At 52.4% G+C, this 27426-nt stretch overlaps 2 protein-coding genes across 4 annotated transcripts in view; both read left to right on the top strand.

Annotated features, from left to right (window-relative positions):
* KIF17 (kinesin family member 17) overlaps positions 1–14960 on the top strand; it is a 42517-nt gene extending 27557 nt beyond the window's left edge. The window contains exons 9-14 of the mRNA XM_021684386.2: positions 792–1003; positions 2691–2922; positions 10828–11086; positions 12148–12218; positions 13444–13561; positions 14782–14960. Coding sequence (XP_021540061.1) covers positions 792–1003; positions 2691–2922; positions 10828–11086; positions 12148–12218; positions 13444–13561; positions 14782–14960 — 1071 coding nt within the window. The remainder of the gene's footprint in view (positions 1–791; positions 1004–2690; positions 2923–10827; positions 11087–12147; positions 12219–13443; positions 13562–14781) is intronic.
* A 2611-nt stretch (positions 14961–17571) lies between these two features.
* On the top strand, positions 17572–26623 carry DDOST (dolichyl-diphosphooligosaccharide--protein glycosyltransferase non-catalytic subunit). Of its 3 annotated transcripts, none has more exons than XM_021684093.1 (11): positions 17572–17857; positions 18081–18191; positions 21832–21918; positions 22915–23018; positions 23132–23226; positions 23526–23619; positions 24010–24158; positions 24566–24713; positions 25258–25378; positions 25485–25591; positions 25682–26623. In XM_021684093.1, exons 1-11 carry the CDS (start codon positions 17704–17706, stop codon positions 25829–25831), a joined length of 1320 nt encoding a protein of 439 aa, XP_021539768.1. In that variant the 5' UTR covers positions 17572–17703; the 3' UTR covers positions 25832–26623. The 3 variants fall into 3 exon arrangements, with proteins under 3 accessions (XP_021539768.1, XP_021539767.1, XP_021539769.1); XM_021684092.1 differs by having other exon boundaries at positions 22900–23018; XM_021684094.1 differs by lacking the exon at positions 21832–21918.
* The last annotated feature ends 803 nt before the right edge of the window (positions 26624–27426 follow it).

Here is a 27426-nt window from a genome sequence, read left to right as displayed (position 1 = left end):
GCTGGCAGGGAAGCGCCTGGGCCCCGTGTTGAATACTCCTACTCTCAGAGCTCCCCCTTCTCCCTTCTGCTTAAGAAAGCACAAGAGGCTACGGGGAATGAGAGGAAGGCTTTAAATCTACCCACATGTGCGGAGAGAGAAAACTGCCTCCTAGCCTCTGGACAGGATCCCTGGGTAGGAGCTGACACACTTGAGGTTCTCAGTAGATGGGAGATGGGGTGGCCAGGGGCACCCTGGCTGTAAGGTAACATTGAGAGAGGACCCAAGTGGGAAGAAGGGGCCTGGGCAGAGCATCAGGCTGGGGGATGGCATGTGCTAAAGTCCTGTGGCTGCGAAGGTCTTGACTTTCTCAGCAGTGGAATAATGAGGCCAGAGAAGCAGCAGGGTGGATGGGGTGGGGGGAGAGGGGAGGCAGGGAGAGGCACGGAGGGCCCAAAGACCATGGAAGAAGCTGGATTTTCCTGCAGATGCACTGGGAATCTGTGCAGGGTTCTCATCTGCAAAGGGCCGTGATGGATTTGTATTTGGAGAAAACTGCCCTAGCTGCCATGGGGAGCCTGGGTCCCGAGGGGCAGGAGAGCAGGATGGAAACTGTTTCGGGGTGTTGGAGGAAATGGTGGAAGTAGGAACCCAGTCAGGTACATGTTTGTATAACTGGGTGCCTCCGAGCCAGAAGTGATCCGTCCGGGGCCATGAGGGACCCAGCCTCCTCCATCTGGGACTGAGGCCGCCGGGAGCCTGTGTCCAGGGCCGGCCTCTCTGCCTCCACCTTGGTTTCTCTTTGTGCTCAGGAGGTTGACCAGGGCCCAGAAGTGGCCGAGGAATTGGTGTTGGCAGCAGAGCCTGGCGTAGGGGCCGAGGCTGAGGCCCAGGTGGCCTTGGAGGCTCAGCCTCAGCCCTTGCTGGCCGCGACCAGTGTGAGAAGGGACAGTGTGGGCGTGGAGGTGGCCGTGCTGACCGACGACCTGCTGCCTGTCGTGGACCAGCAGCAGGTGCTTGCCCGGTAAGTGCTGGGGCGTGAGGCTGGTGGGACCCCGTGGCAGGGCAGGAAGGGACTATGCCCCAGGCATGGGGACGAGAGTTCCCGTAGAGTCTTCACTGAGCCTCCACTCTGCCCCCGCCCCCCCCCCCCCCCCCCCGCGGGGCGGGGGGGGCCCTGCCCCCCCCCCGGGGGGGGGGGGGGGGGGGGGGGCCCCCCCCCCGGGGCGGGGGGGTGGGGCGGGGGACCCCGGGGGGGTCCCCCCGGCCCCCCCCCCCCCCCCCCCCCCCCCCCCCCCCACCTGACGAGGCTGAGGAGGCCTGATCCTCTCTCTAGGAGCAAGGGGCGGGGATGGTGCCATCAGCCGGGCGGGCAGTGCTCTGCTTGGGAAACTCTGCAGGGGCCACCAGACTCCCTCAGGCACCTGCTGGGGAGCAGCTGCTCCAGGAGAAAGGGGAGGGACTGTTGCCTGCCTGGCATTCGCAGGAATCCCAGGGTGGCATGATGCAGGTTTTCCTCGGCTCCCAGCGAGCCTCCGGTGCCCTCCTGATGTGAGACCTGCTCACCCTAGGGGCAAGCCACCCTGATCACCCTCAGAGGCTGCCCGCCAGGGGCACTCTGTGCCAGCCACTTAACATTTCTGAGTGTTGGGTCTCGCTTCTGGAAATCAGAATAACGTCAGGCTCACCTCCGTGACAGTCAGCCCCACGGCCAGCGGGTCAGCTTCCTCCGAGTGGTGGCAAACTCAGTCCCACCGTCCCCGGTGCAAACGTGAACTGAGCAGGGGCTGCGTGCTGGGAACCAGGAAGCAAGGGTGAATGGTCAGGGGGGCCATGGTCCAGGGGGAGGCAGCTACCCAGGCCCACAGAGGGCCTGCTTCTGCAGTGCGAGAAGCCAGTGGGTTGTGCAGTCGACTGTCTGGGCTCCCGTCGCCTCCACCACTACCTACCTCTATGACCTGGGCCACCTTTTAAACCTCCCTGGGCCCCAGCTTCTCATCTACAAAGTGGGTGAAAACAAGAGCTCCAGTTTGAGAAGCTCATCGTGAGGGTCAAATGAGGCCACACCTGCCGAGCATCAGGCCCCGGGAGAACTCTCTGCACACGAGGCTGTGTTCAGGGTGTGGTCTGGAGTATGGTCAGGGAAGGCTTCACAGAAGCCTTCATTTTCCGTTTCTTAGAGTAGCTTTGCTTAGCTCCACCTGCATGAGGTTTGCAGGCCAGATGCCTCAGGGTGGCATCCAGATACAGGGTGGCACAGAAGTGCAGCGGGGGGAACAGCCTGGCTGTTTGGAGAGCGCAGAGCTAGGAAAGCTGGAGCGAGCTGGGTGGGGGCTGCAGAGGGAGACGATGAAGCACCAGGCCCCAGGGCACCGAATATTGCTCGCAGCCCAGGGTGCTCTGCTCACGCGGGGTGCCGGGGAGCACGGCCGCCAGCCTGCTGCGCCGTGGGGACCACGGGCTCCCGGAGGCCATGGCGGGTGGCGGGTGGGTCAGCTCTGGTCCGCGGGGAGATGCTTGCCCATCCTGTCATGCGGCTGTGCACACAGGCCTGGGTGGATCTGCTCTGACCCCGGCCAGAGGCCTCGCCTCTCTGAGCCCCTGCCGTGTCTGGGAGGGGGGTTGCAAGGCCCCCACGACGTCCTGCTGGACAGCAAGCGCGCAGTGATGGCCCCGCACCGTCACGAGCACCTTCCTCTCCCTGCCGGCAGTTTGCAGCTGTTGGAGCAGCAGGTGGTGGGGGGGGAGCAGGCCAAGAACAAGGACCTGAAGGAGAAGCACAAGCGGCGGAAGCGGTACGCGGACGAGCGCAAGAAGCAGCTGGTGGCGGCCCTGCAGAACTCGGACGAGGACGGCGGCGACTGGGTGCTGCTCAACGTCTACGACTCCATCCAGGAGGAGGTGCGGGCCAAGAGCAAGCTGCTGGAGAGGATGCAGAGGAAGGTGAGGCCCCCCACGCCCAGGTGGCCCTCGGTCAGCGTTCGTAAGTCCATGCCGGCTGTGTGCCTCGCCCGCCCTGGGGGCAGTCCCAGTGACGCGTGGCTGCGGGGCCGGGAGAGGGTGTGCGACAAATGGGACAACAGAGGACCAAGCGGGACAGCGCCGGACGGGGACAGTGCTGTGAAGAGGATTCTAGGGGAGGGTGGTGATGTAGGAAAGACGTTAGAGTTCAAAGCCCACGGCCAAGAAAGGATTCTGAGACGTCTTTGGTGCAAAAAGTGGTTTTATTAAAGCACGGGGACAGGACCTGTGGGCAGAAGGAGCTGCACCAGGGTCCCGAGGAGTGGTCCGTTATACACTTTCAAGTTGGGAGGGGGTCAGTGATAGTGTAAGTCTCTAAGGAATTCTGGAAGCAAGGTTTCCAGGACCTTGAAGGGGCTAGCTGTTGGGGAAAGGTCATTTATTACCGTCTAATAAAACCAGAGTCGTGAGGCCCTTCAGGTGTGTATCGGTGGGCCGTATGCTTGGGGGGTGATTGCCAACACGTACCTTGCGGGGTAGAGAAAAAGGAAGTTTCCAAAAGAAGTTTTATATGTTAAAGTAGGCTTACAGGATGGGGTGGGGGTGAGGGGTCGGGCCAGGATCGCCTTTTGCCCTTACTTAGCAAAGTGTCAACATCAAGGCAGTCGAGTCCCTAGAGGAATGTCACTCTGCCTGTTTCAAGGACTTGTCAATGGGCTGTAGGCAGTAAGGAGATTTAATAATTTTTCTTCTGCCTTTGTTTCCCACATCAGGCGGCTTTATTTTTAGTTTTGCATTTGGATTGTGTACACACGTGCAAATGACAGGTGCACGACTTAACTGATTTCCACAAAGTGAACGCACCCATGAAACCAGCACTCACATTGGGAAACTGAGCATCAGCGGAACCCTAGAAGTTCTCGGGCCACCCTGGGTGGGGGGGGCAGGGAAGTTTTCCTGGAGGTGGTGACTTCCGAGGTGGGACCTGAACCTTAGGAAAGGCGGCCCGGTCGTGACCAAAGGAAGAGCCTTCCAGGCCGAGGGAGGGGCCAGTGCCGAGTATGAGGTTAGTGGCTCTAAGAGCAGAAGGGAGGCGGATGTGACTGAGCTCAGGGAGTGAGGACAAGGCAGGGGGAGCTGCTGTCTGCTTCCCTCCGTGCACCCTCGGGGGCTCTGGGCCCTGATGCGTCCCCCTCAGCCGACTGCAGGGCGCCCCTCGTCCCCGTCCGACACCACCAACCCAAGGATCTCGCCAAAGCAGAAGCTGATGCTTTTCCCTCTTTGATCCTCTGTGGTGTTTACATTTTCTTGGCTATTTTCCTGCTTTTTCTTAATACCTTTTTTATGTTTTCAGCCGAATTTGTTCTTCCTGGGATATCTTGTAATTTGGTCTACGCACCTAAGTTTTGAAAAATTCTTTCTGGAGTTCAGTTAGATGTCCCATTTTACACCTTCTTCGTTTCTGTCCATTTCCACCTTAAGATTTTTGGATTACTGATTTGAAATGTTCATATGTGTGAATTGAAGGAAATTTTATTCACATTGGGATGTTGGGTTACATTTTGGTTCTGTGTGCTCATGCTTTGTGGGGGAATTTTCTTCCACTGAAATGCTTTGATTTTCATTTTCTGTTTCTTAGAGCAGCTTTGATTAGCTACTTCTGCTCTTTTCTGTGTATTTTGCAGTGTCTTGTTTTTCTGCACTTTCAAGACCAGCTGAAAGTAGAGGTGAGGTTTTGGGCGGCTGGCTGGGTTTGCTCAGACGACAGCATGCTCTTCTGTTCCTATAGTGAAGTGCAGCGTTAAATAGACGGTTCCCTATTGCTGTGGTAGTTAGTCTCTCACCGCAAATAGAGTTGCCTAAAATAACACAAATTTATCATCTCACAGTTCTGTGGGTCAGGGTCCAGCTCAACATGACTGGAATCCTCTGCTTAGAATTCCATAAGGCTGAAACCAAGGTGTTGGCAAGGTTGCGTTTCCTTCAGAGGTTCTAGGGAAGAATCCGTTTCTCAGGTTGTTGACAGGATTCGGTCCTATGTGGTTATAGGACTGAGGTTCCCAGGTCCTTGCTGGCTGTCTGCTGAGGGTCATTCTGTTTCTAGAGGCAGCCTGCCTCTGGCCACCCCTCAGAGACCACCGGGGCTAGCTCCTCCTAGGCTTCAGCTCTCTGACTCTACTCCTATCTCCTTCATCTGAAGCATCTCTTTTAACGCCTGTCCACTGCCTAGCTCTCTGCGCCCCTTCCATAAGGCCCACGTGGTTACACTGGGCTCACCAGATGATCCAGGATAATCGCCCTGTTTTAAAGTCAACAGATTAGGGCGCCTGGGTGGCTCAGTTGGTTAAGCGACTGCCTTCGGCTCAGGTCATGATCCTGGAGTCCCGGGATCGAGTCCTGCATTGGGCTCCCTGCTCGGCAGGGAGTCTGCTTCTCCCTCTGACTCTCCTCCCTCTCATTCTCTCTGTCTCAAATAAATAAATAAAATCTTTAAAAAAAAAAAATAAAGTCAACAGATTAATAACTTTAATTCCATTTGCAAAGTCTTTTTTGCTGTGTAAGAGAAACATAGTCACTGGCATGTACCAAGGGGTGGAAATCATAGGGGTTGATCATAGGGGCTGTCTTCCAAATTTTGCTCTCACTTTTGGGTCCCCTCTCTCTCTCTCTCTTTATCTCTCTCTTGGTAGGAGGGGTCAGTGTGTCTTTTGTGATTTTCTCGTTTCTGCAGGACTTTCATTTTGTACCTCAAGGAGTCTCCCACTTCTAAACACCCTCCAGAAGCAATGCCTTGCAGAGACTAACCCCTCAGTCTCTCCAGAGACTTGCAGAGACCCAGTCTCTGTATTTTTGCCATACAAAAGAATTTTTTAAAGTTTTATTTTGTCAAGTTATCAACTTTCTATTATTGCGTGTAGATTCTGAGTCATAGTTGGCAAAGTTCATTTATGTTTCCTTCTAGAACTTGTATAGTTTCTTTCTTTCTTTCTTTCTTTTTCTATTATTATTTATTTTTATTTTTTTTTTTAGAGAGCGAGTGAGCAGGGGGAGGGGTAGAGGGAGAGAGAGAATCTCGAGTAGACTCCCTGCTGAGCGAGGAGCCCGATGCAGAACTCAAGTCTCATGACCGTGAGATCATGCCCTGAACTGAAATTAAGAGTCGAGCCACCCAGGCGACCCATCTTTCTTTCTTTTTTATATTTAAATCAGATCCACTTGGAATTTATCCGGGTGCATGTGTGAAGAGCTGATTCCATCTTATTCGTTCCACATGGCTCTCCTTGTTTCCTAGCACCAGTTTTCGAAAGGTCCATTTAGCCTCCACTAACTTCAGCTGCTGTCTTTATGGTATGCTAAAGTCCTATAAGCACTTAGATGTATCTCTGATTTTTCTATTCATCTCTCTTGCTGTATCTATTCATGTACCAGTGCAACCCACTTTATTTGAAATCTAGGGACTTTATAATATGTTTTATAATTTCATAGGGTTAATCCTCTGTCAATGGTTTTCTATTCCAGGTTTTTCCTGGATATTCCTTCTTGTTTTTTTTTTTTCCCCAAAATGAGCTATATAAACAACTGGGCTAGTGCAAAAGTAAAAAAGGGAGAGAAGTAAAGAAAAAAATTGGTGGAATTTTGGGGGGAATCATGTTATATCTGTACATTAGCTTGAGGGTATTGATACCCTCATGAGGTTGTATTTTTCTGTCCAGGAACATGGTATATCTTCTGTTAGTTCAGATCAATTTTTGTGTCACTCAAGAGTATTTTATAAATTTCCTCACATAGGTTTTGAACATATCTTGTTAATTTCACATTTAGGTATTTTATTTTATTTGCTTTCCTCTGTGGGATATCCTGTTCCATTATGTCTTCTCACTGGATTTTATTTGTAAAATGAGGAGTATTGGCTTTAAGAAATATTTTTTAAAAATAATTGTGAAATAGAAGGGAACACTTATTAACTTACTCTATGGGGCCAATGTCACCTGATACCAAAACCATAGAAAGACATAAGAAGAAAACTATAGACTAATATTTCTTACGCATATAGACACAAAATGCTCCACAAGATACTAGCAAACCAAATTATACATCATGCCAAAGTGGGATTTATCCTAGGAATGCAAGGTTGGTTTAGTATCCCAAAATCAATTAATGCAATATACCATATCAATAGAATAAAGGACAAAACCCACATGATCATCTTAATGATGCAGAAAAGGTATTTGAAAAAATTTAACACCTATTATGATAAAAACACTCAGGAAACTAGGAGAGAAGGGAACTTCTTCATTCCAATAAAAGGCATCTATGAAATGTCCACAGGTAACATCATACTTAATGGTGAAAGATTGAATGCTTTCCCCCTAAGATTAGGAACAACACAAGGATGTCTGCCCTCACCACTTCTATTCAACATTGGGCTGGAGGTTCTAGCTAGGGCAGTTAGGCAAGAAAGTGAAATAAAAGGCACTGAGATTGGAAAGGAATAGATAAAACTATTTCTATTTACAGATGACATGATCTTTTATGTAGAAAGTCCTAAGGAATCCACTAAAAAAAAAAAACCCTAACTACTAGAATCAATTAACAACTTCAGCAAGGTTGCAGGATACAAGATCAATAAGCAAAAAGCAATTGTATTTCTACATACTTACAATAAACAATCCACAAATAAAATTAAGAAAACAATTCCACGGGGCACCTGGCTGGCTCAGTCTGTAGAGCATGTAACTTTTGATCTCAGAGTCATGAGTTCAAGCTCCACATTGGGCATGGAGGCTCCTTAAATAAAAATGTATAATATCCATAAACATTAAAAAAAAAGAAAACAATTCCATTTCCATTACATCAAAAAAGAATAAAATACTTAGGAATAAATTTAACAAAAGTGTAAAGCTTATATTCCAAAAACTATAAAACATTGTTGAAAGAAATTAAAAATACCTAAATAAATGGAAAGACACCCCATGTTCATGGATTGGAAGCCTTAATATTGGATAAGATGATACTCTTCAAACTGATCTACAGATTCAAGGCAATCACTATCAGAGTCCCAACTGACTTCTTTGCAGCAATTGACAAGCTGACCCTAAAGTTCATATGGAAATTCAAGGGACAGAATGGCCAAAACAATCTTGAAAAGAACAAAGTTGGAGGACTCACCCTTCTGATTTCAGAACTTACTACAAAATTACAGCAATCTAGACTATGTGGTACTGGTATCAAGACAGGCATGTAGATCAATGGAATGGGATTGAGAGTCCATAAATAAACCTTTGTGTTTATAGTCAGTTGATTTTCAACAAGGGTGCCAAGATTATCCAGTGGAGAAAGGACAGTCTTTTCAACAAATGGTGTTGGGACAACTAGATACCCACATGACAAAGAACGGTGTTGAACCCCAACCTCACACCATATACACAAATTAATTCAAAACAGATAAAAAAACTAAATGTAAGAACTAAAACTATAAAACTCAAAGGTGTAAATCTTTGTTACCTTAAATTAGACACTGCCGGGGCACCTGGGTAGCTCAGTCAGTTAAGCAGCTGCCTTTGGCTCAGGTCATGATCCCAGGGTCCTGGGATCAAGCCCCAGGTCAGACTCCCTGCTCAGTGGGGAGTCTGCTTTTCCCTCTCCCTCTGTGCTCTCTCTCTCTCTCTCACTCTCTGTCCCTCACTGTCTCTCAAGTAAATAAATAAAATCTTAAAAAAAAAATTAGACATTGCTTTCTTAGGTATGATACCAAAAGCACAAACAAAGGAAAAAAATAGATACATTGGACTTAATCAAAATTAAAACTTTTGTGCTTCAAAGGATACTATCAGGAAAGAGAAAATACAGCCCACAGATTGAGAGAAAATATTTGCAAATCCTATATCACAATGAGGTGCTTATATCCAGAATATATAAAGAACACTTACAACTCAAGAATAAAAAGACAAATAATCCAATTTAAAAATGGGCAAAGGACCTGAACAGACATTTCTCCAAAGAAGATAAACAGATGGCAATAAGAACAAGAAACGGTACTGAACATCATCAGCCACCAGGGAAATGCAAATCTACAATGCAAAACTACCATCTATGGTATAGAGATATCATCTCACACCCACGGGGGGGGCTGTAATAAAACAGATAATAACAAATGTTGGCGAGGATGTGGAGAAATGAGTGCCCTCATACATTGCCGGTGGGAATGTAAAATGGTGCAGCTTCATGGCTTGGAAGACTTAATATTAGATAAGATGATACTCTTATGGAAAATAGTCTGGCAGTCCCTCAGTTGGTTAAACATAGTGTTACCCCATGACCAGCAGTTACAAGCAAGAGAAATGAAAATAGGGCCACATAAAAACTTGTACACTAATGTTCATAGCAGCATTATTCATTATAGCCCCAAAGTGGAAACAATCATGAATGGAAAATAAAATGTAGTATATCCACATGGTGGAATATTATTTGGCAGTAAAAAGGAATGAAATCCTGGGGCTCCTGGGTGGCTCTGTCATTTAAGCATCTGACTCTTGGCTTCGGCTCAGGTCATGATCTCAGGGTCATGAGATCGAGCCCCGTGTCGGGCTCCATGCTCAGTATGGAGTCTGCTTGAGATTCTCTCCCTCTCCCTCTGCCCCTCCCACTCTGTCTCTCTCAAATAAATAAATCTTTTTTTTTTTTTCTTTAAAAAGGAAGTCCTGACACATGCTCCGACATGGATGAATCTTGAAAACACTGTGTTGAGTGCAAGAAGCCACACACAAAAGATCATATATCGTATGATTACGTTGATATGAAATCTCTGGAGTAAGCAAATCTAGAGAGACAGAAAGTGGATTGGTGGTTGCCTGGAGCTGGGGGTTGGGGAGAAGCGGAGGATGAGTACCTGTGGGGGTGGGGTTTATTTCTGGATCGTGAGATGTTCTAAAACTGACCGTGCTGATAACTGCACTAGTCGGAATATACTAAAAACCATTGAATTGTACGTGTTAAATGGGTGAATTGTATGACATGGGAATTATATCTCAATAAATTTGTTACAGAAGTCACTGTGAAAGATTCCAGATCCTTCCAGATGTACAAAAATATATAAAGCTTCTTACCATTAACGGCATGTATCTGCCATCCAGCTTAAGGAATGGAGCATTATTAATTGCCCACCTGTGTCCTACCAGGTAGTGTCTGTTCTCACCTGGTTACAGGTGATGAGCATTCCCATGAACTTCAAACATCCTTCTTTACTAATCAAACTGTACCTGCTCTTTGAGAAAACAGACTATGCACCCAGGAGTCTTGGGGCTCAGGGAGAGCATGGTTACGGTTGCAGCTGGGAGTCACCTGTGTTTGTGGGGAATCTCCATTCAGGCAGACCCGGGCAGGAGATCACAAAAGTGTGGAATCCAAGGTCAAATCAGGGTGGGTTGCCTCTTAAGTCCGGTGTCTGTCACCTTGTAACTTGACCGTGGCTAATGGGAGAGCGAGGGCTGCTGAGGCTGAGAGTTTATGCCTCTGCTCCCCTCAGGAATAGGATTTATACAATTTCCTGACATCTTTTAGGACGTGGTGACCCCAGTGTTATGTGTGGAGCCTTCCCAGAGGCTCCTGGATAAAATGTGTTTGTGTGGGATTGTCCCAGGGGACCGGCACGGGGGGCTGATGAGCGGGATCTTTTCCTGTTTTCTGCAGGGCTGTGGACACAGTAGGTGCTCATTTAGTGCCGGCGGACAGACGGGAGGCAGGCGCGGGTGGATGGGCGGGTCAGCACCCAGATGGCGAGTGGGAGGCTGGAGGTGCAGACAGTGGGTGCGGAGGGCGGACGGATGGCCACGTGGCTCGGTGTCTTCCCTGCTCACAGCACGTCGCTCCCTGACCCCTTGCTTTCAGCTGCGGGCAGCAGAGGTGGAGATCAAAGACCTGCAGTCGGAGTTCCAGCTGGAGAAGATCGATTACTTAGCCACCATCCGCCGGCAGGAGCGGGACTCCATGCTCTTCCAGCAACTCCTGGAGCAGGTGCAGCCCCTCATCCGCCGGGACTGTAACTACAGCAACCTGGAGAAGATAAGGCGCGAGTCCTGCTGGGACGAGGACAATGGCTTCTGGAAGATCCCCGAGCCCATCATCATAAAAACCAGCCTCCCAGTAGGTCAGGCAATTGGCTGTCCCCTCAGCCCTCGTCCAGGCAGCTTGCCCTCCTGCGGGCTGACCTGGAGCTGGGGCCTGGGCCTTGCTGGCTGTGGGTGCAGCAGTCAGGGACCTGGGGGGCTCCAAGACGGTGGGGAGCTGAGAGAGAAGTGGTGTGTTCTGGAGTCACACAGATGTGGGTTGGAATTCTGGCTCCACCGCTCCCTGTGTGGCCTCTTTGGGACTCAGTGTCCTCATCTGTGAAATGGGGATCAGTAACCGCACCTTCCGTAAAGATCGCTGGGTGGCTTAGCCTGTGTTCATGTGTGTGAAACCCTTAGCACCCTGCCTGGCATATGGCAAGTGAGTGCTACGTCTGATCACTGTCATGACCACCACTCATCACCTCCCCCAACAAGCCTGGGCAGGGCAAAGATGATTACACCTGTTTTACATCTGAGGAGATGGAACCTCAGAGAGAGAAGTGACTGAACCAGAGTCCCAGTCGGAGCAGTGAGTCCTAGGACCAGGGATAGAAACTGGGTCACCTTCTGCTTTTGCCGCTGATTTCTGCGTGACCCTATGAAGGTCACTGTTCCTCTCTGGGCCTTGGTCTGGGATCTTCACAAAGAAGGGGTTAGGGAAGGTGCCCTTGAAGGCCCCTCCACCTCCACCCGTCTCAGTAAGGTCTGTCTCCGGCCTCACAGCTGGGAGCGCCCCCCGTCAGAGAATGTTCGTGCAGGTCCTGCATCTCTGAGTTTACAGATGGCCACTGACACCCCCCTGCGGGGAGGCCAGCCAGCTCCATTTCCCAAATGCAGGCATCCATCAGTTTCTCCTGCCCCCACCGACCTGCTCTGTTGAGGAAGCAGGGGAATAGCTGCTTTGGCATCTGAGCCCTCCTGGTCTCTGTTTCCCAAAGTCATCCCATGGCCTGGGCTGGGCAGTGTGCTCCCTGGCTCCAGGCCCGCGAGCTCGGGGGAGTGCTGCCGCCCGCCCTGGCCCTCTGGCCCGTGGACTAGGGAGGGACCTGGCAGGGACTAGGGACCAGGCAGCGGTGACTTCAGCTTGTGTTTCTCGTAGCAGTTCCAACAGGGCCACAGAACAAAGTAGTCCGCAAAACCTCTGCAGCTGACAACGGTGAACCAGGCACGGTAAGGCCTATGGGAGAGGGGGTGAGGCCCGGGGAGCTGGCGGGGTGGGGGGTGGCTTGCGGATCAGCCTCACTATAGGGCACTGGGCTTCTACTTTCATCCCACCTGAGGGTCAAAGCAGGAGGCTGAGCCTGGATCTTTTCTGTGTCACTCTGTTGGACCCTCCCCCTGCTCTGGTCTTCATTCAAAGGCACTTACGGTCCTAGAGACCAGAGGGAAAGTAGGTGGTACAGGGTAGCTCGTCCTGCTGGTGAAGGACAGGAGCTTCGTCTTCAATCCCAGAGGCAGGCCGTACGTTCTGGTTCCCTGGGCTATTGCTGGTATCCTCGGACCAAGTTGCCCGCAAGGATCCACAAAATAGTAATTGGGCTTCTGAAGTCACTTTGTTCTCCCATCTCCCATGTTTTGTATTACAGTAGAAATAGACCTCCTCCAAGCGGAGGTCAGGAAACCTTCCTGTAAAACACCACATCTTTCCGCCTGCTTCTTCACCTCTCGGTTCTGCTTCCCTTGCAATGCTAGCTTCGGGCTCAGGCAGGCTTTCTCGGCGCGGCAGGAAAGATGCTGCCGGCAGCTGGTGATCCAAGAGGAAGAGACCAGTTCTCTTACCACATCTTGTGGAAAGATTCTGATCAGCTCTGCCTGGGCCAGGGGCCTGCTCCTGGACCAGTGACTGTGTCCGGAAGATGTATTTCTGTGGCTGGTTTGGGCTGGGTCACATGCCCAGTTGTGCAGCCAGGGGGTGGGCGAGAGGGAGTGGTGGTGTTAGGGCATTGTGAATGATCGCCTCACCAGGACCATGTCAAGGGGGAGAAGGGTAGTCCCTGAAGGGAGATTCAGGCTGAGGCAAACAAGTCCATTAGAGTGGTGAAAAATCACAGTCTTCGGTGATAAGAGATGGGGGCTCCAGTTCTAATGACTTTGATTATGCCCGTGGGCTGAGTCCTATATTATCTATTCTATGAATATGTCGTGATGGATTTGGGCTATGTGGTACTGGAGAACAAGGCACTTCCCACCCCAGGGAAGGCGGGTGGCGTAGGCTTGGCCGGAGCTGTGACTCTCCTGCCCTGAGCTGCCTGGATCCCACCCCAGGAGTCTGGGGTCTCTAGCAGGGTCCACAGGGTGGGCCGGGAGGCTCAGGGTGGCCCCCACCCCACCAGGCTTGCAGAGGGGTCTTGTACAAACGAGGGGTCTTGACCCACGGGGATCTGAATCTCAGCAGGAAGAAGACCGCTACAAGCTGATGCTCAGTCGGAGCGACAGTGAAAACATTGCCAGTAACTACTTCCGGTCCAAGCGAGCCAGCCAGATCCTCAGCACGGATCCCATGAAGAGCCTGAGTGAGTGCACTGCCGACCTCCTGTCCTCCAGCCCCTCCCCGGGAGAGCCCTCCCCGGCCCTCTGACAACCGTGGGAGAGGCGTGATGGGTGGATTGGAGTCAGGCCGGGGTTAAAAACCCCTTCCCGTTCCTGAGCCTCCGTTCCCTCCGCTGTACACTGAGGGGTATGACTACCCCCAGGGTTAGGCGAGATGAGGTGGCGGAGCGGCCCAGCCCAGCGCCTGGCACATGGTAGGCGCTCTGTGCCCAGACTCCCTCTTCCTGTCCCCCTTCCTCCTCTGGCACAGAGCTGCAGCGTTTGGTTCCTCTCCCCTGACACACAGTAGGCCTGCGCCACACAGCTGCGTGTCCCACCGTGTGCTGCCCGGGTCCGGCTCAGTTGCTCCCCAGCTTCTGCAGATGCCAGTGGGGTGGCTTTCCTCCACGGAGCCCAATGGGGCAGACAGGGCCATAGAAGCAGGACACTTTTAAAAGCAAGAATTGAAAATCACTTTGTTCTTCCATTTCTTTTTTTACTTTTTAAGATTTTATTTATTTGAGAGAGAGCATGAGAGCACAGGGGGAGGGGCAGAGGGGGAGTCTTAGGCAGACTCCCCATTGAGTGTGGAGCCCGACCCGGGGCTCCATCTCACAACCCTGAGATCATGACCTGAGCCAAAACCAAGTTAAGGGTCGGACGCTTAACTGACTGAGCCGCCCAGGTGCCCCTCGTTCTTCCATTTCTAAAAGCAAAACCAAAGGCCACAGAGCTTCTAATAAAATATCCACGAAAAGCAAATCTCAGTTCTACGTTGAGACTATTGAGGAGGCAGAGTTCAGTAGAGTTGAGGATCAGTAGGGAAAAAGAGCACAGGAAACAAATGAACATCAGTTGAGGACCTGGCACTGTGCCCATGTTGCAGATGAGGAAACTGAGCACGCCCCCCCGAGGTCACACTCCCACGAAGCTGGGCCCTGAGTGCAGGCCTGTCTGGCTCACTCGTGGGTCAAGACCCCTTGCTTGTACAACTCTCACCTCTGCAAGCCTGGTGGGGTGGGGGCCGCCCTGAGCCTCCCGGCCCACTCTGTGGACCCTACTAGAGCCTCGAGAACTCCAAGCTCCTGGCCCAGACCCTCTGGGGGCCCAGCCGTGGGACCAGACCTCCAGCTGGGTGGGGTGGGACGGGCTCCCCATCCCTGCACCCCCTGGCTCACTGGCTCCTCTGCCCCCTTCTTCACAGCGCATCACAGCTCGCCCCCCGGCCTCAGCTCCCCACTCAGCAACACCTCTGCCATCTCGCCTACCCAGGCCCCCGAAATGCCCCAGCCCCGGCCCTTCCGCCTCGAGTCCCTTGACATCCCCTTCACCAAGGCCAAGCGAAAGAAAAGCAAAAGCAGCTTTGGCAGTGAGCCTCTGTGAACGCGGCCTCCTGCGGCTGTCCTGCCCCAGGGTTTCCGTGAGACTGCCAGCCCCCACCCCCCCAGGGCAGCCCCAGCCAGTCCTCCTCACCCCTGCCCCCATGGTGTCCGGATGCCCGAGGGGGTCCTTGCCCTGGGAAGAGCCTTGCCCTTCCCTGTTACCCGACCTTGCAGAGGTGCGCTCCGGCTCTCCATGCCACGCCAGTATTACATCTGCTCCCCTGCCACAGCCCGCCATGCCCACCCGGGTTATTCTGTGCCTCGATGGGCCCAGAAACCTCAAGGCATTCACCAGCAGCCCCGACAGAGTGGGCAGCAGCTTCCGTGTGGATCAAGGACAGCATCTTGGTGATGGACAATCGTGTCTCTGTCCACCAGGGCCCCCTTCCTGGGGAAAGCTGGACGATGTGGGCGCGGGAGTCCTGGGGCAACTGTTCCACGCTGCCCACTCCCAGCTGGTCTGTGGCCTCGAGGAGGCTGCCCCACATGAAGCTGCCCCAATAAACTGCCTTTTACTGATGAGCTCCCTTCCCCAGTCCTCTGACCGTGTCACTGGGGCCCCTCCTGCCACTGCTGCCTGGCCTTCACGGGGAAGCGCTTTGGGAGCAGCGTTTCTTAACTACCCGATGCCTTGAAAACAGGCCGCAGGGTTTCTGCAACTCCCCACACTGGTGAGTACAAGTGCATTTTTCTGGGGAAAGCACCTGAGCTGTCATTAGCTTCTCAAAAGATCTGTAAGTCAGAAAAGCAGAGCCCTTGTTTTGGAAAATAGAGATTGTGTCTTGCTGAGACCCAGAAAAAGGTCAGGTTCGGACAGTCCTCAGGGGCTGTGCTGGAACTGGATGCCCTGACGTGGCCAGAAATGAACGAAAGCTGTCTGGGCTACTGAGGATACACCCCTCCCCCTGCCCTTCGTATCCCAGGCCTCACCATCTGAGGGAAGAGTCTCGGCCTTTGGTTGAAGAGGAGACTCATTTCACTCTGGGCCCCATCTGTGAAAGGGGAACAGCTGCTCCCTAGAGCTATTGTGAAGTTTCTATGAGAGTAAGTGATGTTCCCAGTACATAGCAGGTGCCTTGCGTTAGTCCCCCTTGTTTCTTCTCCTCCGTATTTTGCATTAATTTACCGTGGTGGATCCCATAGGCCACATGCCTGGACCAAGCTCATGCCCTGGAGATCAGTCTAACTTCAGGCAGGCTGCAGTACCCATGTTGAGAGGAAGAACAGGTCTTTATGGGGAACAGAGTGCCCTTGTGAAAGGTAGGGCTATTATAAAGGATGGAGAAGATCCTGGGAGGCTTAAGATGGGAATGGCGGGGGGCATGAGCAAAGGCAGGAGGTGGGGAGTGTGTGAAAGTTTGGAAACTTGCCACAGGGAAGCCCTGAGCAGGGCTGAGAGGAGGATGTGGCTGCTGAGATCAGTTTCAGTGGAAGCCTGAATGAGGAGTCTTGGGTGTCCCTGAGCTGTGGCAGACTCCTAAGCCACCAAATGGCACCATTGGGTCTGAGTTCCAGGTGGACTGGTGTGGGATCATATGCAGAAGAGCAGGAGCGCTGGACTGGGGAACGAGGTAGGGGTGAGGCTGAACTCGCAGTGGGGCCAGTGGAGATGGAGAGGAGGTAGAATCAGTTAAGGAGATGGATGGAGGGAGGTTTTGACTTTTGCCCCCACATTCCTGGCTTCGTGGACAAGTGTGAAAGGTCAGAAAGGAACAGCTACCTACTCTCTCCACAATTACCTTCACCATTTGCCCCAGGATTGTGGTTGGGACCCAGGGAGTAACTGAAATCTTGGTGCTGCTTGTGGTAGGTTTTACTCAGACCCATGGTGGGGCTGAGGTGAGCCCCATCAATTTAGAAGGGGTGGGAGCCAGGATTACTGAGGGGACGCTCAGCCTCACTCTGCACCAACTGCTTCAGAACCTGCCCTACAGCTCCCACGAGCCCAGGCTTTTCCAAAGGCACGCAGGTAAGTGGGAGAGCTGGGCCTCGCTATCGTTTCTATTTCCAGCTTAGGAGTGGGCCCGGAGAGACGTGAAATGCCCTAGCAGCAAGGTTAGTGCGAGGGAGGGGGTGAGAAATGAACCCAGCCTGAGAGTTTCAGTCGGTAGGCCGGCTCGCCGCCCATCCACGCTGGCTCCCACGTGGGCCACCAGGCCGGGCAGGACAGGCTCGTCCCCAGGCCCCTGGGCCCGTGAGCGGCAGGAGAGTCAAAGTGTCCCTCATCTTAGTTTTCCAACCCTTCCTCCCTGGAGATGGTGGAGGTGGGGCCAGGTTCTTAGTCCCGAGTCTATCCTGGGCCTGGGAGGACCCCGCCGGGCAGCCCCGAGGAAGTAGTCCGTGGGGGCCACTACAGCCCCAGGTCCCGTGAGGGACTTGCCGGACCGATGAAGAGGCGGGATCCAGATCGGGGCGGGAGCCCGGCCTGGGCGGAGCCTACGGGCGCTCGGCCTTGTTGATTGGCTGCGGCTGCGGAGCTGTCTTTCTAGGATTGAGCCTTTTCCTTTGAGGAGGCGGAACCTCTCACCCCTTCCTCCAATAGGGTTCAGAGACTCCGCCCCCAGCCGGGGCACTTCCGGTGGTGCTCCCCGCTCTTCTCCGTCCCAGGGGCAGCTCCGGCTGTCTGGCCGCGGCGTACCCAGATCGCTTCCGGTTGGTGCTCAAAGACCACGAGCTGCGATTGGGCGGCCTAGACGGGGCACTTCCGGTGCCCAGGTGCTTGGGTTCTTGGCAGGAGGAGGAAGATGGACCCCGGCGCCGCGGCCCGCGTTTGGTCTCTCCTGTGGCTGCTGCTGCGCTTGCTTGGCCCGGCCTCCGCTAGCGGTCCTCGCACCTTAGTGCTGCTGGACAACCTCAACCTGCGGGAGACGCACTCGCTTTTTTTCCGAAGCCTGAAAGGTGAGACCGGGGCCCGAGGGGGCGGCGGGGGGAGAGTCGGGTTGGAAAGGCCCCCGAATCCAGGGCAGCGACCACCCACCCTCCCTCCCTCCCACTGATTTTCCACGAAGGGCCTGCCCGCTCTGGCCTCTCGCTCGGGGGTGGTGGGGCGGTCGTGCTCTCTGCGGCGGTGCTTTTCCTTGGCGTCCCGTCTGTCTCAGCTCCCTGTTTCCTTCTCGTCCAGACAGGGCCTTTGAACTCACATTCAAGACCGCAGATGACCCCAGCCTGTCCCTCATTAAGTACGGGGAGTTCCTCTACGACAATCTCATCATCTTCTCCCCCTCGGTTGAAGGTAAGGGCTGCAGGTCGCTCCCAGAACTGGGATTCAAGGCCCACGATTGATTGATCGCTTTCTTCTGGATCTTGTGCATTTTGTGGGTCATGGCATGGGTCACCAGCCCTGGGCACTGCTGCCAAGGAAGAGGAAAATGTTCAGTTCTGACCTGGGCCCAGGAGGGAATGTCTCCTTTCTAAAAGACACAGCTGAGGGTTGTGGGGTCAAGTGTTGCAAGGGCCGTGGAAGCGCAGGCCCTGCTACCCTGGGAAGGCGCTTTTCTCTTATAAAGGGCCTGGTAGGAAAGATGGAGAGCGCCCCCCCCCCCCCCCCCCGCTTGGGTTAGCGTGTGTGGGTAGAGAAAATGGCATGCTATTAAATAGTTTGCCTACAGAGGCATTGTGATAGTTGATGGTAAGAATTGAGATGGATTCACAGTTTCTCATGGCTAGAACTTTAGCCATAATCTAGCCAAGCCCCCTATTGGAGACTGGACGGGTATGTCCAGCAGCCACAGGAGAGAGCTGGTTGTTGAATGAATGAATGTCTTCACTGGCTTATCCAATTGATACTTAAGTATTCCTGTGACAGAGAGCTTACAAGTTGTGCTCAGGTGGATGGGAGCTTCCTGAGAAGGAAGTGAACTGTGGGTGAGATGGGTTGGGGGACGGCCGAGCTAGGCTCTTTGGGAATGTCAGAGAACATAAACAGTGTTTCTCAAATCTTAATCATTTCATTCTCAAATCTCAAATCATTTCCGTACCTCCTTCCTGATTTTTTATTGTATTCCATATCACCCTTAATAATTACTTAATGTTTTCTTTAAATTGATCCCTTTAAAAAAAAACAAACTGTAACAATATTTTAAAAGGAAACCAGTAATGAACCCGGTATCACCACTAAAAATAGAAAGCCAGTATCATCACTTATTTTCAGTAGAAGGTAACTATAAATAGAGTAAACGCTGTAAGTTCTAGCCAGCTTCTGTTGCTAAAGGCTGAGTCCGGGGCTTCCACTTAAAGGAGACTAGCAAACATTAGAGAAGTGTTAAGATCAGTATCAAACTGGGGCGCCTGGGTGGCTCAGTTGTTAAGCGTCTGCCTTCAGCTCAGGTCATGATCTCAGGGTCCTGGGATTGAGCCCCACGTCCAGTTCCCTGCTCCACGGGGAGCCTGCTTCTCCCTCTCCCTTTGCCTCTCCCCCTGCTTGTGCTTTTTCTTGCTATCTCTGTCACTATCTGTCTCTCTATCAAATAAATAAAATCTTAAAAAGATCAGTATCAAACTAAGACATTCTCTTTGATGAGGCTTGAAAAATAATTGGAAAGGGAAGAAGTCTGAGACTCAAGCGTTGTTTAAAGCTCTGCCCCACATCACTGTTGCACCTTTTCTGCACCTAGCACAATAAGTCCCACATGCTGCAGGAAAGCTTCATGGGCGCTCCTGGGGAGAAGGCTTGTCTGTGCTGGGGGGGGGGCGGTTCATGGTAAGAGTTTGGCCCTGGCTCCGAGGGCCCTTCCGTGGTACTGTGACTACTGTTAGCCCTCTCAGGTAGGAGAACCCGGCCTGGCTTCCTTCCCTATGCATCAGTGGGTTCCTCGCTGACTCTGGGATTAGGAAGCTCGCAAGTCACATGCAGTGATGGCCATAGAAGAATGATCTTTAGCACATCCTTTGTACCTGGAAAAAACTAGGTCCTGTTTTATAGATGGGCACATGGGCTCAGAAAGGTGGAGGGGTTTCCTAGATTCAAGCCCAGGTAGCTCTGTCACACAGCCTGGGTTCTTGCCACTGTACAAGGATTTCACAACAGTGGCGCTTCTGGACACTTGGGACTGGATAATTCTTTGTTGTAGGGGGCGGTCTTGTGTGCTGTAAGATGTTTAGCAGCATTCTGAGCCTGTACGCACTAGATGGCAGTAGCCACCTCCAGCCATTGCTCTTAAGGCAGAATTGCCCCTGGTTGGGACCCACACTGTCCACTGTAGTGTAGTACCAGGAGCTGCTTTTGAATCGTCAGACTCTGCCTGGCCTGTCTGTAGGAGGGTGGATAGATGGCTTTCTGAATGTAGTAGAAGAGGTAAAGTCCCCAGGTACAAGATATTCTGTCTGTGCTTAAAGGTAAGGTAAGCTGTTTTGTTTTTTCCTGAAAATTACCCCTCAGAAAAGAGGGCCATTCTCATAGTCCTATCTTTACACAGTCATATTATGGACTCATAATGGATGTGTAATGGACAGACTTGTCTATATAGTCTCAGTACATGGCACTTCCACCCTTCCCGTTGCTTGAGCCGGAAATCTTGGGGTTGTCCTTAGCGCCCCCCCGCCCATTTCCAGTCTGTCACAGGCCCTGCTGACTTTACCTTCAGAATAGGAGTGCAGGCCCACCTCCTGTCTTCCTCCTCCTCTCTTCCCTCCCTCCTTTTCCCTCCACTCTTCACTGCCTGGATTATCACAGTGGCCTCCTAACCCACTGCTCTGCTTCCATTCTAGTCCCCGTACCCGATTCTCCACCGAACTGCCAGAATTGTCCTTCAAAAATATAAAGCAGGTCATGTTGGTGTCCTGTTCAAAAGCCTCCAGTGGCTCCTCCTTATGGCCAAGCTCACAGGGGCCTGCAAAGTCTCATGAGCTGCCCTCCTCGCTTCAGCACGGCCTCATTTGCTTTTGCTCGCCCCTTCATACTCCAGCCGAGCCACACTGGGCTCCTAGCTGGGACGGGCTCACCTGCCTCGGGGACCTTGCACCTGTTGTTCTCGATGCCCCCCTGTGCTACCTGGGCCACGCTCACACCTCAGATGCTCCGTGCCTCAGGTCTTCCCTGACCAGGCTTTATCTGTAGCTCCCCTCCCTCCCACTGTCCTTTTTTTTTCTGCACACAAAAAATAATGTTATGTAATGACTAAGTGAATTCCTGAGCACTCCCTCCATTACTTTATGTTGAACATCGGGGTGCACTTTGGGGAAGACTCTTGATCTGGGTCTGGATGCTCATGGCAGTCCCCTGACCGGATTGACTACCCAAAGAAAGATACCGTCTCATAAGTACACAGGGTGGAAGTTAATGAGCCTTTTTGGGGATAAAAGCAGTCTACAAAGTGGGTCTGTTACGGCTCTCGTGGATCTAAATCACAGGATTAATAGGGGAGAAGTTATGCATGTGGGCAAATGAGTACCAGTGTCAAGTGACCGCATCATCCTCAGATTCAGAAGTGTTCATTCACAGACAGTTTAGATGGAAGTGAAATTGATGGGCTCTGGAAAACTGTCAGCCCAAAGTGGTTCCAGTGATGCAGAGATGCTGATGTGAAAGGCGCAGGTGGTGTATCATGAAGTGTGAGTGGGGAAATGCAGCATTTCTGAACATATGTATGTGACTTGAAATGTGTATAACTAACTTGACAACTATAATCGGTAGGTGTTTGATATGTCATTTATACTTGTGAGAGTGAAAAGTTTATGAATTCAAGTCATTACTTTAGGATCTTCAGTTTGGGGAAACGGGCATATATGGTAAACGGGCATATATGGTAAACGACCATCTCGTTTCGGGCGACAGAGGGCGCTTCTGGGATGGATTGTGGCTGGTCCGCGGTCCGCCCTCCCCGCCCACATGTCAGAGGAGCACTCGGGCTCGCTAAGTCTGGTGCTTCTTTCAGATTTCGGAGGCAGCATCAACGTGGAGACCATCAGTACGTTTATCGACGGGGGAGGCAGTGTCCTGGTGGCCGCCAGCTCAGACATTGGTAAGTCTGGCCTGGGAAGGTTTAGTGCTTTCCATCATTTCTCCGGGAAGCTTGGCGAGTTTTACAAATGGAAGCTGCTAGATTGGCGCTCACTGGGCGGGCCTGGGCAGTGAGTGTGGGAACCACAGAGCCATTCAGTCCCTCCTGTGCTTTCCTGTGACCAGAACCAGGGAGATGTGGGGCCTGTTAAGGGCTGGGGACCCTGTTTTTTCCCGATTTTGTTTTGTTTTTGTTCAGGTTGGTGGGGCTTCCCTTACAAAAAGACGACAAGTAGGGGCTACTTGGGCAGACCCCAGAGCATTTTGATAGATTATTTTTTTGTTTCCTATTTTGGCAATTTTCAAAGATGACTGGCAGTAGGGAGAGAGCAGAATCCTGAAGCCCGCACGCCATCACCCAGCTTCAGCGGGCACAGCACCTGGCCAGTCGGGTTTCGTTTTTCTCGGCATTGACAGATGTTTCTAGGCATTGACAGATGTTTATTTTTTTAAAGATTTTGAGAGAGAGAGAGCACGAGAATGGGGGGAGGGAGAGGGAGAAGCAGACTCCCCACTGAGCAGGGAGCCTGACTTGGGGCTTGAGACCATGACGTGAGCCAAAGGCAGACACTTAGACTGAGCCACCCAGGCACCCCAGCATTGCCAGATGTTTAGAACCATTCTGGGTGGGCTTCCTGTTGGGGGTGACGAGGAGAGAAGTCCTGTGAGGCCAGGCTCATCCAGGTCAAGTCTGTCTGAGGTAATTGCTTTGCCCCAACAGGGGTTTTTGTGTATTGTGGGTGGAGGTGGCCAGGTGTCGTTGGTGTTACCCATTCAGATTCTGACCCCTGCAGTCAGAACGCCATGCTGTGGTCCTGCGGTCCAGCTGGGCCTGACCTCAGCCAAGTGAAGCTGCAGGGCTCTGGGGGAGAGAGCAAGTCACCAAGATGCCAGGGCAAGTGACCCTGCTTGGCCCAGGGCACACCTGGAAGGGCTGAGTCAGGCATTTCTTGTGCAGGTGACCCTCTTCGAGAGCTGGGCAGTGAGTGTGGGATTGAGTTTGATGAGGAGAAAACAGCTGTCATTGACCATCACAACTATGACATCTCAGACCTTGGCCAGGTAATCAAGCCCTTACAGCAGAGTTCAGCCTGGAAACTGAGAGGAGGTCGGGAGGGAGTGCTTGGCATGGGGGCACCTTTTCCTGATCCCCATCTTTCCCTCTGCTGCCGCAGCATACGCTCATTGTGGCTGACCCCGAGAACCTGTTGAAGGCCCCAACCATTGTCGGGAGATCATCTCTGAACCCCATCCTCTTTAGAGGTGTTGGGTGAGTGAGCAGGCACAAGGTGCTAGAAACCTGGGAAGGACAGGATCGCTTTCTTTTTTTGGGAAAGTAACCCACACTTGATGATTCAGGGCATTCCTTTCCCTGGAGGATGTGGGTGAAGTTGACTGAGGAAACTCAGACTTCATTGTTGCAGTGGGAGGAGGGCCACTGTTGCCGCCAGGGCTTCAGCTGTTGAGAAGGCAGGCCTCCTCCCTGTGAGGAAATGGCCCGTAGGGACCCCAGGTCCTTGGGCTCAGTCCTCAAGAGTCCCTGTTGGGTGTTCTCTTTTCCTTCCACAGGATGGTGGCAGATCCTGACAATCCTTTGGTATTGGACATCCTGACGGGCTCTTCCACCTCTTACTCCTTCTTCCCGGATAAACCTATCACCCAGGTGAGGGCCTTTGCAGCCTTGAGGCCTCTAGGTCCTGGACCTGGGGGTAGAGCACTTTATTTGAAAATGAGAAGCGGGGCTCCTGGGTGGCTCAGTCGGTTAAGTATCCGACTCTTGATTGCAGCTCCGGTTGTGAGATTGAGCACTTTGCTGGGGAGCCTGCTTGAGATTCTCCCTGTGCCCCCTTCTTTCTCTCTCAAAAAGAAAAAAGGCAGCAAGCAGGAGAGCTCACTTTGCGGGGGGCTGGGCAATGAGGGGTTGGTAGAAGCGGGAAGGGGCAGAGGCCGCGGGGCCTCAGGTGCCACCATCAGGTAGGACCCAGGTGGTTGTGGTCCAGCTGCTTGTCCTTTGCCCGGGCTCTCCTGGATGACAGCCCCCTGTCGTTCCCAGTACCCCCATGCAGTGGGGAAGAACACCCTGCTCATTGCTGGGCTCCAGGCCAGGAACAACGCCCGGGTCATCTTCAGCGGCTCCCTGGACTTCTTCAGCGATGCGTTCTTCAACTCGGCAGTGCAGAAGGCCGTGCCCGGCTCCCAGAGGTCGGTGCTGGGGGGCTCCGGGGCGTGTGGTCTGGGGCGCTGGGGAAGAAGGAGCCTTTTAGCTGGAGGGGTGCCAGAGGCTAGCTGTCCTCAGATACTTTAAAATGATTTGAAGACTTGACTTTGTTGCTGTTCTGGTGTCGGCGCTGCGGACTTTTCAGGGTAGTAATGGCTTATCTGGACGTGGTTCGACGTGTATGTATTGTACAGGCGACTCCCAGAGCACCACCACCTGACAGCTCTTCCGTGTTCCCTTTAAGCAGGCTACCTCGATATGTCTGGCCCCCAGGCAGAAACTGGTTTTGTGCAGTTTCTCTCAATGACTAGGGACTTGTCTCGCCTCTCAGGCACCGCTGCGGAGAGAAGCTGGTTCTGGTGCTCTAGCCTCTCGTTTTCCCCTCGTGCAGGTATTCCCAGACAGGCAACTACGAGCTAGCTCTGGCCCTCTCCCGCTGGGTGTTCAAGGAGGAAGGGGTCCTCCGTGTGGGGCCCGTGTCCCACCATCGGGTGGGTGAGACAGCCCCACCCAACGCCTACACCGTCACTGACCTCGTGGTAAGAGCGTCTTGGAGCAGGAGGGCCCCCTGGGGTTTGGGCCAAGTTGCTTCAGCTTGAAAGCCTTTTTTGAACGTTTCTCTGATGGGCTTAGTGGCCTAAATAAGGAAGAAGAAATGCATCTCTATCCCTAAGAACATCAGTGTGGGTGCAGAGCACCCGGCACATGAGCTGACGGCTAAGGAGACCTTCTTCTGAAGGGCCTTGGCTTTCCTGTGCAAGCGCAGGAGCGGGAGGGCTTCGCGGGCGCACGCAGCTGGGAGCCGGGGTCACTGGGGGAACACTGGAGTCGGGTCTGGAGGATGAAAAGGGGGTAGGGAAGGCGGCAGCAGGGAGGCCCGAGAGCACCCGGCCCACTTGCGAGCGGAGTGGTCTGGGTGCAGACGTGGATGGTCCTGTGCTGAGCCGTGGCTGGGAGTTCCTGGCCCGGGGTGGCTGGTGGGGGCTCGCCCTGGAGTTCCTGCCAGGCTCACGAGTGGTTCGGGGCAGCTCTGAGGGTGGTCCCCCCCACCCCCAACCCCGGCTAACCAGCCTGTTGTCTCAGGAGTACAGCATTGTGATCGAGCAGCTCTCAAATGGCAGATGGGTCCCCTTTGACGGTGATGACATTCAGCTGGAGTTTGTCCGCATCGATCCTTTTGTGAGGACGTTCTTGAAGAAGAAAGGCAAGTAACGGTGGTGCCGGGAAAGCTGCAGGACGACAGCCCCACTGTGGCTTTGCTCTCGTGAGGCAGCAAACCCCTCCTGGTGATTGTCTTGGCTCTTCCCCAGGTGGCAAGTACAGCGTCCAGTTCAAGTTGCCTGATGTGTACGGAGTGTTCCAGTTTAAAGTGGATTACAACCGGCTAGGCTACACGCACTTACACTCTTCCACTCAGGTGAGCGTAAGTCACAGTCCCCTTTTTGGCCACAGGGGCCCCGCCTGGGCTGCTGGGTGGCCCGGACCTGTCACCTCCATCCTGTTCTAGGTGTCGGTGAGGCCACTGCAGCACACGCAGTACGAGCGCTTCATCCCCTCGGCCTACCCCTACTACGCCAGTGCCTTCTCCATGATGCTGGGGCTCTTCATCTTCAGCACAGTCTTCTTACACATGAAGGAGAAGGAGAAGTCTGACTGAGAGGGCGGAGCCCTGGGACTCCTTAAGACACGCAGATGGGGGTTATGTAGGATTGGGTCTTCCTTTATGGTGTTTTGTTTCTTGTTTTTTGTTTTTTATAAAGCTGTGTGACCATGACACAACCTTACCTCAGGGGGAGATGCAGCATTGAGTACCAAGGGGTGGGGGCGGGGGACTGATTTTTATGTGTGTTTTTCCACCTAACGCTAAGTGGTATTTTTCATATGTGGTCACATTCATTTCTAAGATAAACATTGCCCTCCAACTTCGTCTGGCCCGTGTGCTTTGCTGTGGTGGGGATGCTGTTCAGTAATGGTGAGACACAAATCAGTGTTGCATTTCCCTTAAGCATGAAATCCTAGAACTTCGAGGGAGAGGACATGGTTAATAATACACTAAGGTGTCTGACTTTCCAATAGGATTACAGAGTTGACGTGTATGTTCACTTTGCTTTAAGCAGTAGTTGAATTTCTAAAAAGCATGTGTAAAATTTATGTGAAATCCCTTCCCCATTGTTGATCTCTACTCACAGAATTTTCCTGGCTTTATTAGGTTGTAAGAATCACTCTTAAAGCCACATATTCAATTCAAAGCAAATGTGTTCTTCAGTTGTAAATGTGCATTTAATTCTTCACAATTCCTGTAAGAGATGCTAGTCAAAAGGCAAATCAAGTAAAACAACACACTGTTAATTTCCATTTCATCATTGCTTCTAGCTCTGTTAGACTTGATTCAGTAGCTGGAGGAAGCTGTGCGGAAGTGCTTCCTCAGAGACACCGCCCCCCCCCCCCCCCCCCCCGCCTCCCCGAGCTTTCCAGGCCTCACTGGCTGTCTCTTCATTCTGATACCTGAATATACTGACCAAATACAGCATCCAGTTCAGAAAACATGCAGACCGAGGTCCTGGCTGCCACTTTCAAACAAGCCAAAGTTCATTCCTGGAGTCCCGTGCTGCCTGGGACCCTCCTCTAACAGATCCACTCAGCCATGGACTTCACAGGGGTCTGGGAGGCTGGTAGGGCTTTTTGGTCCACAGTTAACCAGTTCCGGACCCTCTTTTTCACCTGATGAACTCTTGTGGATTTGTATTCCGATCTTTTTTACACATTGTTAGCACTTACACACAGGGGGCCTAGTGGTTACTTATCATTTCTTTTTAGTTAGGCCCTTTGGATTCATCTAGACCAGGGGTTGGCAAACCATGGCTTGGCCAGTCTGGCCTGCAAGCCAAAAGTGGTTTTCACGTTTTTAAATAGTTGAAAAAAAATTTAGAAGAATATTTAGTGACACATGAAATTCAAATTTCAGTGTATTTACGCATTTCGGACTGCTTTTGTGCTCTAACAACGGGGAGTAGCCGTGACAGCTGCGGTATTTACCACGAGCCCCGTGCAGAGAGCCGCCAGCCCCTCTGGCTCCGCGCTGGTCCAGTTCTCTCAGCACAGGTGAGAACCTCATGCAGGTTACACGGCGCACCTAAAATCGCACAGCTCAGGTGAGTTAGTAACTACAGACCGTGACCTTTGCCACCAGCTGTTCCTTCTACCTGCCAAGCCCGAGGCCTTATCTCTAGTGCCGCCCGCAGCCCTCACAGA

This window comes from Neomonachus schauinslandi, chromosome 4, assembly GCF_002201575.2.
Source record: "Neomonachus schauinslandi chromosome 4, ASM220157v2, whole genome shotgun sequence".
In the NCBI taxonomy this organism is placed as follows: domain Eukaryota; kingdom Metazoa; phylum Chordata; class Mammalia; order Carnivora; family Phocidae; genus Neomonachus; species Neomonachus schauinslandi.
Note: the sequence above shows the minus strand (reverse complement) of the source record. Positions and strands in the feature narration are given on the sequence as shown.

Excerpts from the sequence above, each read along its gene's own strand:
- DDOST (XM_021684092.1), top strand. The coding sequence starts at position 17,704 with ATGGACCCCGGCGCCGCGGCCCGCGTTTGGTCTCTCCTGTGGCTGCTG. Across the intron at positions 23,620-24,009 it reads CGGATAAACCTATCACCCAG|TACCCCCATGCAGTGGGGAA; the intron begins GTGAGGGCCTTT and ends TGTCGTTCCCAG. Across the intron at positions 25,379-25,484 it reads GACGTTCTTGAAGAAGAAAG|GTGGCAAGTACAGCGTCCAG; the intron begins GCAAGTAACGGT and ends GCTCTTCCCCAG.